The sequence below is a fragment of the Antechinus flavipes genome, chromosome 4 (genome assembly GCF_016432865.1).
Source record: "Antechinus flavipes isolate AdamAnt ecotype Samford, QLD, Australia chromosome 4, AdamAnt_v2, whole genome shotgun sequence".
NCBI classification, from domain to species: Eukaryota; Metazoa; Chordata; class Mammalia; order Dasyuromorphia; family Dasyuridae; genus Antechinus; species Antechinus flavipes.
This window is the reverse complement of record NC_067401.1, coordinates 178,398,760-178,413,282: the sequence shown is the minus strand read 5'-3', so window position 1 is coordinate 178,413,282 and position 14,523 is coordinate 178,398,760. Positions and strand designations below refer to the sequence as shown.

General features: G+C 38.6%; 1 protein-coding gene across 1 annotated transcript in view; it reads left to right on the top strand.

The window, feature by feature from the left end:
- PMP22 (peripheral myelin protein 22) overlaps positions 1–3,817 on the top strand; it is a 48,036-nt gene extending 44,219 nt beyond the window's left edge. The window contains exon 5 of the mRNA XM_051995624.1: positions 2,560–3,817. Within this exon, the coding sequence (XP_051851584.1) occupies positions 2,560–2,723 (164 nt within the window). The 3' untranslated portion in view covers positions 2,724–3,817. The remainder of the gene's footprint in view (positions 1–2,559) is intronic.
- The last annotated feature ends 10,706 nt before the right edge of the window (positions 3,818–14,523 follow it).

The following is a 14,523-nucleotide window of genomic DNA, read 5'->3' as shown; positions in this document are numbered from 1 at the left end:
AAGAGAAGATCCCCTCTCAATGGAAAGGAAATTATTTTTTCTAGGAGTGGTAACTTGAGAAAAAGGAGGCTAACAGGATAAATATACTTGAAGATCAATGGTCTTAAAAATAGTCATTGTGGTACCAGCAGATTAGAACTATGGCTCCTTCAAATTTCAACATGTCATTAGCAGTTGTTTCCTTTCTCAAAGAATTATCAAAACCTTCGTCAGCTTTCTGTAGGTAAAAAGTACAGTAGCAGTTTGTGATTCTAATTAAGAGTTCTGAGACAATTGCCTAGCTATCTAACAGAGACCAATGGAGTAGGAGTTTTCTTCTCTTACAAAAAAAAAGAAAACTATCTGGACCTTATTAATTCAACATGTTCCAACTTATGCACTTTGCTAAAACAAAGAGGCAGTGTACAAATAGTTCAAATAGTATTGAGGTTAAATGTAGGTGGTCCTAGGGGCCATTGGGGAAATTCAGTATGAAAATAATCTCAGTGGCATGTTGAATTTATAATGGGATCTCTGGTAGAAACTCAAAGAGCTTGTTTTTAGTGATGAACAGAGTAGACTTTGTGTAGGCATAAACTAGAGCTGTTGATATCAGTGTATTTTTCACCCTCTATTTCAGCAGAGATGTGACTGACATTATTGAGATGCTGGTCTGGAAAGGCTGCTGGGACTCAAAGTGGAGTCTTCTTTCCCTTCATTAAAGAATTTTCATGCTGAGAGAGGAGAGGATACTTTACTTTCTTGTTTGTCTTGTATCCATTCATTCTTATCTAAGGTTCTGAGATATACCTCATTCCTTATATTAGTACAAGATAAGTAGACAAAGTTGCAACTAATTAGCAAATCTACTAATACATTTATTGAATAACCATTCCCGACTCTTTTCATTTCCTTTTTTTATTTCCTTCCTTTCCTTCCTATATTTTTCTTTCTCTGCCTTTTTTTCCCATCCTTTTCTTTAGTTCACTCATTAATTTTCTTTTTTCTCCCCTTCCTTTTCCTTAGATATTATCATACGTATTGGAATCTTTGAATCATAAAATTGGAAGGGATTGTAAAGGTCATTTGGTCCAATTTGGGTGTATGGGAATTCCCTTTACAAAGTCTCAGCTGTGATCATTAGGAAAATATTGCTTATATTGAGCAAAATTTGCTTCTGTAACTTCCAACTTTTGCTCTTTTTAAAGTTTACTCTATTAAAGCCAAGAAAGACAAATTTAATCTTCTTCCACATGGCAGCATTTCAAATAATTGAGGTAGATATCATCCATTCCTCTATCTTTTCGTTTGCCAAGGTAACCATCCCTAGTTTCTTCAAGTTATCTTTGTATGATTTTAACATATTTAATGTATTGGACTACCGGCCATCTAGAGGAGGGAGTGGGGAAGGAGGGCAAAATTTGGAACAGAAGGTTTTGCAAGGATCAGTGTTGAAAAATTACCCATGCATATGTTTTGTAAATAAAAAGCTTTAATAATAATAATAATAATAAGTTATCTTTATATGCTATGGTGTCTATTCACTGGTTACCATCCTTGAGGAAAAATTTTTGTCATTATGCTTCCCAAAGTGTGATTCCCCATAACTAAACACAGTATTCTAGAAGTTAAGTGTTCTGGTTATTACAGTGAGAATGCTACATAGCTCTTTCTGGACACTTTTCCTGGGGTTGGGACCTATGATTTCATCAGTAAACATTGAACATTGAAAATATGATAACAGCCCTTCATAAGAATGAAGGACATTTTCTTCATCTGGGGTTGATTTGGTGTGGATAAGAGTGTCTCATTTCCAAGTTTCATTTTTTTCTAGACTCTCCAGATCCAAGAACACTCAGGGCTTATTTAGGTGCAGCGTCTTCCCTGCAAACAATTATAGATGTGACTGTAATGCCCTCTGATGCTCAGATTCCACTTTTGCTTTTCTGATTTTATATAACTTTGTTGATTAAAATGCATTGAAATAAACATCAGAATAACACTGACATTTTGTTTCTTTTGTGGAATTAGTAAAAATAGTGAATAATGAAGATAACCACAATATCATCTTTCTAAGAATTTGTGGAAGGCACACTCCATGTTATTTTTGTCACTGGCTTTCCCTAAAATTATAGAAATCTAAAAGCTGAATGAACAGCAAGAATAGAGAGAATAATTATAGGAAATATATCAAAAACATTTTTTCAGTGTTTTGAAGGAGTGGAGTAGAGGAGCTATATTTTCTTTCAATTTTTGTGTTTTTTGTTTTGTGGACTAAGCCTGCAAATTTCATTGATGTTGGGAACTTCCAATGAAGAAACTACCAATCAACATCTACTCTTCTAAGAGTGTTACCTGGAACCATGAGAGGTTGTGACATATGCATAATTATAAAACCAATGGATATCAGAAATAGGATTTGAACTCAGATCTTTTAAACTTATAATTCTTATTTTGCCTAATATGTTCCACAATAGTTGGTAGATGCTCAATAAATGTTTAGTGACTTAAACCATTTTTACCTAAGGTTACTGTGTAAAATTTGATTCTTTTCTCATATCATGTGACTTCCTTTCACAGGCCTGTGTGTAATGAGTGCAGCGGCAATCTACACAGTGAAACACATGGAGTGGCAGCACAACATGGATTATGCCTTTGGCTTTGCTTACATCCTGGCCTGGGTGGCTCTTCCTTTGGCTCTCACCAGTGGAGTCATCTATATCATCTTGCGAAAACGCGAATAACTCCTCCACTTCCCCACCCAAGTTGCCTGTAGGAACTTCTGGATATCCCTGTGAAAGGGAAAAGGAAGACAATGAAACACAAAAAGAAATAACCAAAAAATTCAAACCAAACCACAAAAATGGAGGGAGGTTACTGTGTTGATATGTATATAATATCTATGGTTTTTTTTTTTTTTTAAAAAAAAAAAAACCTATTTATAACACTTTCTACATGTATATATATAGCATTGTTTGCTTTTGTCTTGATGGTATGCCTTGAGCTAAACCCTAAAGAAGTGCCTAAGAAAGTTGAAATACTAACAGTATAATCAAAGTTCAATATTTTCTTTTAGTTTTTCCTTGAAATCAAATGATAACTTGATATTTTTCCTTCCACCTTCTACTCCATCCCTTGCCACCCTCACCTAAAGTTGAATGCATCCCACATATCTGTACCACTTTCACTCATTTAGAAAATAATTTATGCCTATCTAATCCCAAATGGGCAAAAACCAGAAGCCTCTTTAAGCTGTATGAATTAAACAAAAATGTTTAAATTTCCAGGGGCTAGTTCTCCCTTGAAAAATAGAATCCATGCAGAAAGACAGCTAGCAGTTTTGAAGTATTTCTCCCTTTCATGTAGGTAAATCAGTGACAGCCAAATGAGCTAAGCCATGTTTATAAAATGGTGCTATGTATTTGCCATTCCTTATATTGCTAGACATTTAATCTACTCACTGGAAAACTCAGTTAACAATTTTACAAGATAAGGTAAATGGAGAATTGAATAATTCTGTGTCTACAACTGCTTTTGTACTTGGGCTGCTATTATTTCTTTCTTCTTTTATTTTTTAATAAAACCATCATACTCCTTCCTTTTTTTTTCTTATGACAAGCCTCTAGATTCTCCGGGGCCATGAACACTCAGGGCTCATTTGGGTGCAGCCTCTTTTCTTTGCTTCAAAGGAATGTCTGGCAATGACTTGTATTGGCAAACAACTGTAGATGTGTATGCAGTGCCTTCTGGATGCTCAGACTCCAAAACTTTTTTGCCTTTCTGATTTTATACAATTTTGTTGACTAAAATGCATTGAAATAAACATCAGAATAACTCACTGATATTTCATTTCTTTGGTGGGATTAGCAAAGATAGCAGATTAAAAAAAAAAAAAAAAAACAGTGCAGGGAGGGAGGGGGTTGGCAAGAGCAGAGTGTTGATGGTATCCTGAAAGGTACCTACTGAAAGGTAGGTCTTTCTGTTTCTGTCTTTTGGTTAGACCATGTTGTAGAAGGCCAAAATCAAACTGTGGTTCTTTATCTTTTTGCTCATCAGAGAAACCATTAAAGATATCTAATAATTTACTACTTTTTGGAAAGGACTGAGATCTAGAGCTAAAATGCATTCTGAAAGTACATGAGTATAATCCATTCTCATGAATTATAAGACCTGAAGACCCTAAATTTTGTCAACAAGTTCATCTATAAGTGATTTCAATATACAAATTTCATTATTATTTAGAAGGAATTGTAAGATTTCATGAAAATATAAATTATAGACATCTGAGACCAAATTTATATCAGTTACAAAAAATTGGGGCTTAGATTTAATTTCAGGAAGTTTCCAAGGATGAAAGGAGCTATCATCTCTCTCTACCTTTGGATCTTCTTGGGCCTTTTTGACCAAGGGATCAGGGAAAATGAGAGGGAATGCCTTCCCTTGCCAGAGTAATACACTAAATTTTTTCATTCCTTTTGTTTGTGCCAAATCTTCATGCTTATTGTGTTTGGTTCATACTACCTCTCCATTCCTGAGAGGAACTATAAATAACTCAGTTTTTAAGATCCTACAAAGGCAATCTAGGAAGAGTTAATGGACAAAAATTGAAGACAAAACACGACATTAACCTGCAACCAGAGTAAAGAAAGGGTAATTTGATCCTTCTATATTCAGGTCCATTTACAAGTTCTACTTTTTGATGAGCAATCCTTTTTCTACCCTTCACTTAACTCCTTTCTCATCTTTGTCCATAGTTTTCTGTGAAGTACTCTATCCAAAAATATATCAGAAGTGCCTCCAGCAAATCTGTGTTTGATGATAGTCTCTTATACCTTCTGATTGAATCATCATTATTCTTAGTCCTCCTGTTCTCCTATCTATCTCTGTATCCCCCACATACCTTACAAATAGAATAAGGTTATGAACCTGGAAAAGGAATCATATAAGAGACCTCAGAGGATGACTTGGTAACTGACTCACTGTAAGAAAAGAGAATTAAAAGGTTTTCTTTGAATTAAAACCCATTCAAGAGGGCACATCAAAGAGAGAGTGTTCAAAGAAGTCCCTTTCCAAGGTTTGCTGGTACTATCCTTACCCTTTCTAATGACAATCCTAATATAATAATCTTTCTCAAGATTAAGCTCACAAAATAACTTGTGAAGACTTTAAGATTAAAGTTTGTTTAATTATTACAGAAAGCCAACCTAAAATACAAAACTTTAAAATATAACATGTTTTTCAGCGTGATTCTTTTCTCTCATTCTCCACCCTATCAAATCAATTGCCATATCTTAGTAATTGAACTTCCATTATATTTTACCATTAGTCCTCTTTATCTCCATCTTCATGGCTACCACATTAGTTCAGTCTTTCATTGTGACAACCTCCTAAGTGGTTCCTACACCAGTCATCCAAACAGCTTGTAATATTCATAATGATACTGATCATCTTACTGAGTGCTCAGGAATCCTAGGATCACATTTAATGTTGAATGAAACCTTGAGTCTCATTTTAGAGATGAAGAAATTGAGCCTAAAAGAGGTTAAATAAATTGCTTGTTGTTCAATAGCCAGTAAGTGTCTGAAGTAAGATTTGAACTTAGCTCTTTCTGACTCTTAGTCACTTAATCACATTCTGGCCCCCTTTTGCCTTGAGGCAATCTTGTCACAATTTGGCTTCCTAGCCTCTTCATATTCTCTACTTTCTAGCCAGTTACCTGATGTGGGAAAGATTCCTTTCTTTGTGATTCCCAATCCCCCTCCCATTCTCCCTTGTTAATGTAATTACCCTTTAACTCACAAATTTTTGTATTCTAATAGAAGATCCCGACCTGTTCCAGCCCCCATCCAGATCTGAACCAACTCGGGGCTACACTCACAGGCCCCTCTAGCTAAATCTCCCATTATAAAAGGGACACAATGGGACCCCCGCATTGCAGAGGTCCCAAACATGGTAGCCATGCTGACTCTCTGTCCAATGGACCCTCTGTCCGGTGCCTTCCTTATCTCTTCCTTTGCTTATTTCCTTAACTATACTTTAACCTTGCTTCCAAACCCTATAATAAACTTCTTTTATCAATCTAGCTTTTCAGAACAATAAATACTTTTTTGGGGGACTCATGCCGCTACTAGACTTCATTTACCACTATATCCTTCGCCGAATCTAAGAAGGTTACAGGTTACTTTATTTGACTCCCTATACCCCAAACCTACCACTATACCTCAACTAAACCCTAATTTCATTTAGGTACCCCAAATCTAGACCTCATCACTTGGTTCCCTGATGAACAAACCCCAAAACTAGATAATTTGGTGACCAAACCGAATCCTAACCTTTTTCAGGGCACTCAGAACCAATCTGGGTTTTGAACTGTTTTGGCAGTATTCTTCCGGGAAGAATATGCGTTCCTTCTTTCATCTCACTTTATCTCTAAAGGTAGTGGGAAGAATATCTGCATTCCATCACACCCTACTTACATTTCAGGTGAAAAGGGACTCTATTTTTACCAGGAAATCTGGAACTCTGGACAAGGTAAAAGACTTTTTTTTCTTTCCTTATCTTGCAGTGGACACCCAAGCCACTCAGGTAGGGCTTGGATCGTTGTTGGAGCTTTAAGCTTGTGCACAATTCTTTAGGAATTGCTGTGGATTGACAAAAGGCCTTCTTTTGTCTCACTCTCTGTCTCTAAGAGATACGAGAGAGGATACAAGGATTTGGAAAACTAAACGGTTTTTACCTGTCCATAATCTAGACACACCTCTGCCTCTAAAATCTTTTCTCAAGCAGATGCTTTGCTTGAGGACACTCCCTCTGTCTAAATCCTTTCCAGAGACAAAGGCTCTTCCTTTGAATCTCAATGCATTTCTAATCTTTTTTTTCTCTGTCACCAGAAAGCCCTGCTCTCAGGCAGGAACTCCGAGAGAATGAGAGAACGAGAGGAGGTGTCTCTTTAACATCCCCTCCCAGACCAAGGGGACACATGGCCATTCTGGGGACCCCACCTTTCTCGGGGTTCTGTTCTGGGGAGATAATTGGAGCCATGTTTGAGCCCTTCTCCCACTGTTAAATGCAATAGAGCCTCTAATGGTCAGGCTGTAGCCATGAGAAGAAAGGTCACTGAATTGGGGTGAGTTTAGAGAATGTTTCTACCCACGGCTGCTACTTCCTGGACAGGGGTAAGTGGTCTCTCCTCAGGTCTTGCTCTCCCAACAAGATTTGGGGGCTTAGATGAGCTATCCTGCCCTCAAGTTCCAGCGTGGAATCGCCAGACGAGTCCTCGCCATTTGGGACGCATCTCACTGGGTAAGATGGCATCTCCTCCTCCCCCACCCTTGTTCTAGCCTTTCCTCTCCCTTATTCCATGGAGTGGAGAGTGTAGAACTCAAGGCCTGTTTCAGACCTAACCCTTCTTGGGGTTACTGTACAGTGGGGAGATTGGGGACTCAATCTTAATCTTCTCAAATCTCCTTAAAACCTAACTCAGCTGCTTGTGGAGAGATAACCTAGCTAAACCAGGCTATGTCTGTCTGTCTCTCTCTCACTTTCCTACCTAACCTCACAGATGGGAACTCTTTCACTCCTAATTTTTTCAGTTTGCTCTTAGCACACTCTGTTCTATTCTTTTCTGGATTGGTGTTCTAGGCCCCTGCTGAACGAGATAAGGTGAGATCTTTCAAAACAGTTGTGAAAATCTAGTAAGACTTCATCTGTTTCAAAGTTTGAGTAGGCCTGAAGGACTTTAAGCATTAAGTCAAGGGCATATTAAGCCCCCTTCTTGCCATCCTCCTAAGGGCATACTTAAGTCCCCTTCTTGTTATCCTCCCTATTTCAACCAAATATGGATAACTATGTACTTATTGGTCAAGTTCAATTTCTTGGGTAGTTTGCACGTTTAGAATGTAAAATCCTCAGCCAATAAGGATGAGGGTCAGTGGTGGGAGGGGGAATTTGTGTTAGGGATTAAAAGTGTTGACTCTGCCCCCTACGGTGCTTCCTCCCTTTGATTGTCTGCTCGATGGGTGGAACACTGATTCTCCCGAGAACGTATAATAAACTTTGCTTTGCTTCTAGAGATCTCTCCAGTCTTTTTTTATTAAATGGTTTCTGATCCACACAGTTTTATACTTGGTCTCTGACAAATTCTCCCTTGCTCTGTCAGGTTTCCACCTTGGTTTCTCTGGCACTAAGGCTCAAGGAGCCCAGGGGCTATAGAATATGCATACTATCTAGAGTTAGGCTAGAAGCTATTGAATGGAGAACACGCCCATTCCTACCACACCTTTCCTTTGCTACCTTGCCCTCAATATTGGTGGCCCTCCTAGGAGGTTTCCACTGAGGCAAATCCACCACATCACCCTTCATGGGGGGGCGGGGATTCCCCAGATAATTTGGACTGCTGACAGGCTCCAGGAGCTTCTGGAGGAAATTATTCCGTAGTAGGACGCTGCATGGATAACATCCTATTTTTGGCAATGGCCTCTGGAAGGGCCTTTGTGGGTTTTCTTCCTAGAGACGTCTATGGAAGATTATGTTATAGAATGGGAAAGTTTTCGGGTTTTGTAACAAATTAGCTTCCTTCTCCCATCCCTAGAGATTCTCCTTTAAGCTGTCTCTTAATGCAGAGACAAATACTGGGCTTGAGAAAACCTAAACTCTGAATAAATTAGCTGAATTCCAATCTTTCTCTCCACCCACCAACTCTCTGGACAAGTCCATCCTTTAAAGTACTTTTTCCCTCTCCAATCTTGGGACTGATTAACACTTGTGCCCTCAGGCAAAAGTGGCAAGCCAAAACACAACCAGCACTCTTGTCTCTTTTAAAGCTGAAAAACTCAGCCTAATGAAACCTAGGACCCACCCACCTCCTCAATTCTTTTTCTGGGGTCCAAAACTCAATGTTTCTTCCACTCTGCTACTAACACCTGTTGGTTTCCCTTTTAACCCTTTAACCTGAGACTCTCAGCTCTCTTCTTCTCAGGGCAACTTCTGCCTCCTGAAAAAAACACTCAGAGCAGAAGCACTTTTTAATACAAATCTCTCCCAGACTTAGGCCTGTAGGTGTCCTGGAAAATGTCTGAGGAGACCCTAGTCTCTGCCCTGAGTTCGAGCAGGAGGGACACTGTGTTGCACCACAGGGGCTGAATTGGCCCCCGGCATCCTGATCTCCAGTAGGGAATTGAGGTCTGGCCCTGTTTCCCCTTTTGTCCCAGGACAGTCCCAATACTTCAGGGGCCGGTAAGCTGGAGAGGCAGTGCTGAGATACTTTCTTCTGACCCCTTCCACCCCTCCCCCATAAGAGTGGGAAAGTGGGAGGGGGACGCTCAGAGTCTTTGCTTCCTGAGGAACCAACTCTTTTAATTTTTAAAGAAAGGCAGCACAGTTAAAAGACTTTTAAGAGCTTAAACTGCATTCTTATCTTGACTAGATATCAAGGCCTCTTGTTTCCCCTGATTTCTTAGTCCATACCCTTTAATACCAACTCCAGGAGAAATTAGCTTTCCTGGAAATTGAATGAAAAGACTAAACTCTAGGCTACTTAACACTTTTTACTATAGACAAATAATCTTTTACTCCCAGCATTTTCTCCTGTTTCTCTTTGATAGTTAGATGGGCCATCAGCATTCTTACAGGCAGCCCACAGAAGGGAGCTGATGCATTTCCTGCTGTCTCCATCTCCACCTGGATGACACCCCAGTTTTAACCTGCTCCTGAGATCTGGGCTTCAATCTTTGGATTCTCACTGCCCTTCAACCTGGAGAACATGGGACCACTGACTGGGAATGATTGACTGGGACAAACACTCCTTAGATGCCGTAATGCCATCCCCATACCCCACACCTCACGCCTCACCTCCTGGTATGAAATGATGTGGGAAAGATTCCTTTCTTTATGATTCCCAACCCCTCCCCACCCCTCCCAGTTAATGTAATTACCCTTTAATTCACAAATCCTGGTCCCTTTGTATTCCAATAGAAGATCTGGACCTGTCCCAGCCCCCATCCAGATCTGAGCCAACTCGGGGCTACACCCATGGGCCTCTCTAGCTAAATCTCCCATTATAAAAGGGACACAATAGGACCCCCTCTTTGCAGAGGTCCCACTCATGTCAGGACTTTCTGTCCAATGGACCCTCTGTCCGGTGCCCTCCTTATCTCTACCTTCACCTGTTTCCTTAACTATGCTTTAACCTTCCTTCCAAACCCCATAATAAACCTCTTTTATCAATAGCTTTTCGGGCCAATAAATGCTTTTACTAGGGACTCGCCTGCTACTAGACTTCACTTACTACCGTATCCTTGCGCCGAATCCAAGGGAGTTACAGGGGGGCTTTATTTGACTCCCTGTACCCCAAACCTGATACTAAGACCTCAACTAAACCCTAATTTCATTTGGGTACCCCCAAATTTAGACCTCATCAACCTACTTACTTTTCCTCAAACTTACCCATTAGATCTTCTGCCTTCAGGAGTCTTCTCCCTATAATGCATTCCTTCATCACTTTTGCCTCACAGAATTCCAAATTTCTTCAAGGTCCAGTTCAAGGACATCTTCGTTTAACTATCACCACCATGTGAACAACTGTAAGATTTTTATTATTAGCCCTGACTTCTCACTGGAACTGCATACCTCAAAGATAAATTGATTTCACCTCAAAGTCAAAATTTATTTAATTTCTCTCCCTCCTCTTTTTCTGAATCCCCAACCTGAAATACATGGACCATTTTCTTCCTTATAACCATTGTTAGTCACCAAGTCTTATTGATTTTGTCCCTTTCTTTTTTATATTTCCCATACTTATTACAATCCTGAGTCTTCATTACTATTTGCAATAAACCTAATTTTCCTTTATTCTCACTTTCTCCAATTTATATTATAAGAAGCAAGTAGAAAAAGATTCTATGCAATTAGTCTTCCTATTATGCCCTACAAGAACTTTTTACTCCAATCATGTTTTCCTCCTCCATAAAAATCTGGCCTAAACATGCTGACTTTTTTTCTCATTGTTGTGTTTTTGCTTGCTTTGCTCTTATCTGAAATTAAAGCAGGTTGTGGTCCCTTTAAAAAATTGTATTTCCTATTGATTTGCGATTCCTTTATTTCCAGCCCCTCCTTGGCTGAGGCATTTCAGTCCAGGTAGCCAGCGCTTTTGATTCACAAATTCTGGTCAAAAGCACCCCTTTGAATTTCAATAGGAGATCCTGGCTTGTCCCAGCCTCCATCAGATCTGAGACAACTTGGGCTCTACCAGCCCCTGCTGGTTCTTATCTACTCAGGTCATTCTGATGATCTGCTCGGGTTTCCCAACCCCCACCAAGACAAGCAATAAAATGAGCTTCCATCAACTAAGGTTTTTGCAGATGGACCTTGGCAGTTCCCTTTACAGACAGGACCTTCTGCCTACTGAGAACTGCATTCTCAGTGCAAAACTCCATTTTCCATAGATCTGTCCACTGGAATACTCTTTCAGTGCCATCCTCTCTTTATCCTTATCTATTTCCCTAACCAGACTTTAACCTTACTTCCAATCCCCATAATAAACCTCTTTTATCAATCTAGGTTTTTGGATCGGTAAATTCCTTTACAGAGAACCTCTGCGCTGCCAGAAGGGAGTCCCCAAAACTCCCTACCCTTGCGCTGAATTCCAAGGAGTTGCAGGGGAGCTCCATTTGATTCCTGAACCCCAAACCTGTCACTAGACCTCATTTAACTCCCTGACCACCAGAAACCCTAATTTCATTTGGGTTCCCCAAATCCAAACTTCATCAAAATGGCCTTTTGTCTTCTTCCTCTCCACTCCAGGGCCTACCTCAAATCATAATTCTTCCAGGAAGCCTGACTTCAACATTTATTTTCTCCTTTTTCTTCAGCAATTATTGCATATTTAATCGGGTTATAGTCATATTTGTGCAATTTTATTGCACATTTGTGGTGTTCTCTTCTTTAATATATAATAGTTCTCTATGGGCAGATTTCTTGGGGAGATTTTCTGGAGGCAGCCTTAGTTTTGGTTCCGAGTAATAATCACCTCAAAATGCAGCCAGCTGATAAAATCCAGATGTTTATTTTCTCCTTCCAAAGTCTTATCTCTTTCCTTGGGCCTGGGTAGCTTTCTTAGAGGCCTCTCTCTCTGCTTGGTTCTAAGAGCTCTTGCAGCTTGTCCTTTGCTTCTGCTTTTTTCAGCCTCCAGCCAGCACAGAGGTAGAAGATGGAATGAATCTGACTCCACCTCCGAGACTGGGCTTGTGGGCTTCTGTATCTCCCAGAGTGCTCTGTGTCTGGCCCTGAGAGCTTCTTGCTTATATGCTGTACACTGAGTACACACTAATCATTATATCCTCAATTCCACTTAGTACCTTGTTTCAAGTTCTGGCCATAACATCTCCTTGTAGGATCAGATCAATCATACTGAACCATGCTAAATTAGATAATTATTATCTCTATCAATTCTAATGACTTAACACTTTGTAAGGATTCCAACATACATTATTTAAATGATTAATCTCTTTTTCCCAACTAAGAGACAAATTTCTTAAGGAAAGGTACTAGATCTTATATTTCCTACTCAACACCTGACATGGTACTGGGATATTGTAGTTGGTCAATAAATTGAGTTTCATTCACACAATGGTTTATCTCACTTTTGTATATCGAGGTATATATTGATGAGGTATGGACAGCAGTTCGAAAGCCAAATAATTCGCTAATTTCCAGAGGCTATGGCAAAAGAGGAGGCTTTATTGTTTAAAGAAAACCACCAAGAGGCATTCTTTTAGTGATCATATCTTTATCAATGAAGAGACATTTGCAAAGAATCATTTTCCAGAAGGCCTATTTTATGTGTAACTCTAGGAGACATTTGATAATTCTCAATTAAATGTGAAGTCTTTCCTGGGATTGTGATTTCCTGACAAGATCAATAGTCGTTTGATTTGCTCTTGAATGGCACAGCTTATTATTGCACTCTGAGAGGATGTGAGACCATTTGGAGCTATAGATCAAAAGGGACATGGTTTCTGTGCTTTTATATAATTTTACAGCATTCACTCAGGTCATACAGAATTCACTCAAGTCATGATTAGGTAACTTCTAAGGCCTCTTCCAAATAAAAGACTTCACATGTAAAAACTCTTGAATCTTCATGATTGACAAGAAGCAGTTAAAGGATATTATGAGTGTTATTTGTTGTTTATCATAAATGCAGATTCACCTAACTCACTTAGCTAATGCAACATCTCCACAAAAAGAATATGAGAAATTTGCTCCCGGAAGAATCATGGTGATATGTAAGATACGTGCCTTAGAGAGATTGTAGAGCATGTGGACCATTTATGAGGTGTTATGGAAATTAATATCCTAGAGATATTGAAGGAAAATGTATCTTGTTTTTGCTATAACTTTAAAGTAAATATACTTTAGGAAAAGTTACTTGAAATAACATGGTTTAATGGAACTAGGGTTATATAGCGTGATTATATAGGTTTATAATGTGGTTAAATGGAACAATTGGGCAATACAATCAGTGAGGTCTTGAGCCAATAGCAAAAAGGAAGAGAGACATCCAAATTCCTAAAGTACTTGAAAATTCGGGAGGAGATGTAGCAGGCCTAAAGAAAGTGAGACCAGAATGTCCATAATACAGGTACATGCTTTGAAAGGGGATGGAGGAGAAGGATTCCACCAATATGTAAGCCCTCCAAAAGCAGGCCCATTTACTCAATTGAATGAGTCATTCACAATCTTGACTGGGTATAGCTCAAAGTATTTACTTTGCCAATATCTAACTTGTATCTATTTTTTCTGATAGACACATTTACTGAGAGAGAGAGAAAAAATTAACCAAAAGATAATAGGTATAGGAAAAGTTCGCATATGGCTCTTATAATTGGCCCTTCTCTCTTAAATGCTAACACTTCAGTCACTTTAAATAGGATTTCAGGACTAATATTGGAGAGGCTTTTATTCTTTCTAATTACTTTCTAGTTAGCCACTAGTTAGTTTTATCTTATTCAGGTAAATCAAATACAGAGTGGAGAATCATGAAATCAGATAATGACACGTTGGAAGAAACCCTAACTAGAGATCTAATTTAAGTACTTCATTTTACAGAGAACTAACTTTCCCACTGTCCTCACAGCTCTTCAGTGACAGTTGTAGAATTCTATCTCTAATAAACTACTCCACCATCAGAAATATTGCACTTAATTTGCTCAGATGTCAATATGAATATATAGTTAAAAAATGTTTTTCATAAAAATAAAAATTTAATTAAAAAAAAAAATAACAGAGACTTTCTATATATAAATCTTAAAATATAGCAATCCTTAAAATCTCCAAAATATAAATATGAGAGAATTAATATAAAATTTTTTTTAAAGATTAGCACTTTAAACAGAAACACCATAGTAAATAGTGTAAGGAGCACTAGCTTTGATTCTGATCCTTGTGTGATTATATCCAAGCTACCTGAGTTCCAATCTTTTCACCTATAAAATCAGAATAATAATATCTATAATATCTACTTCATCAAGATGCTCAAATGATGTA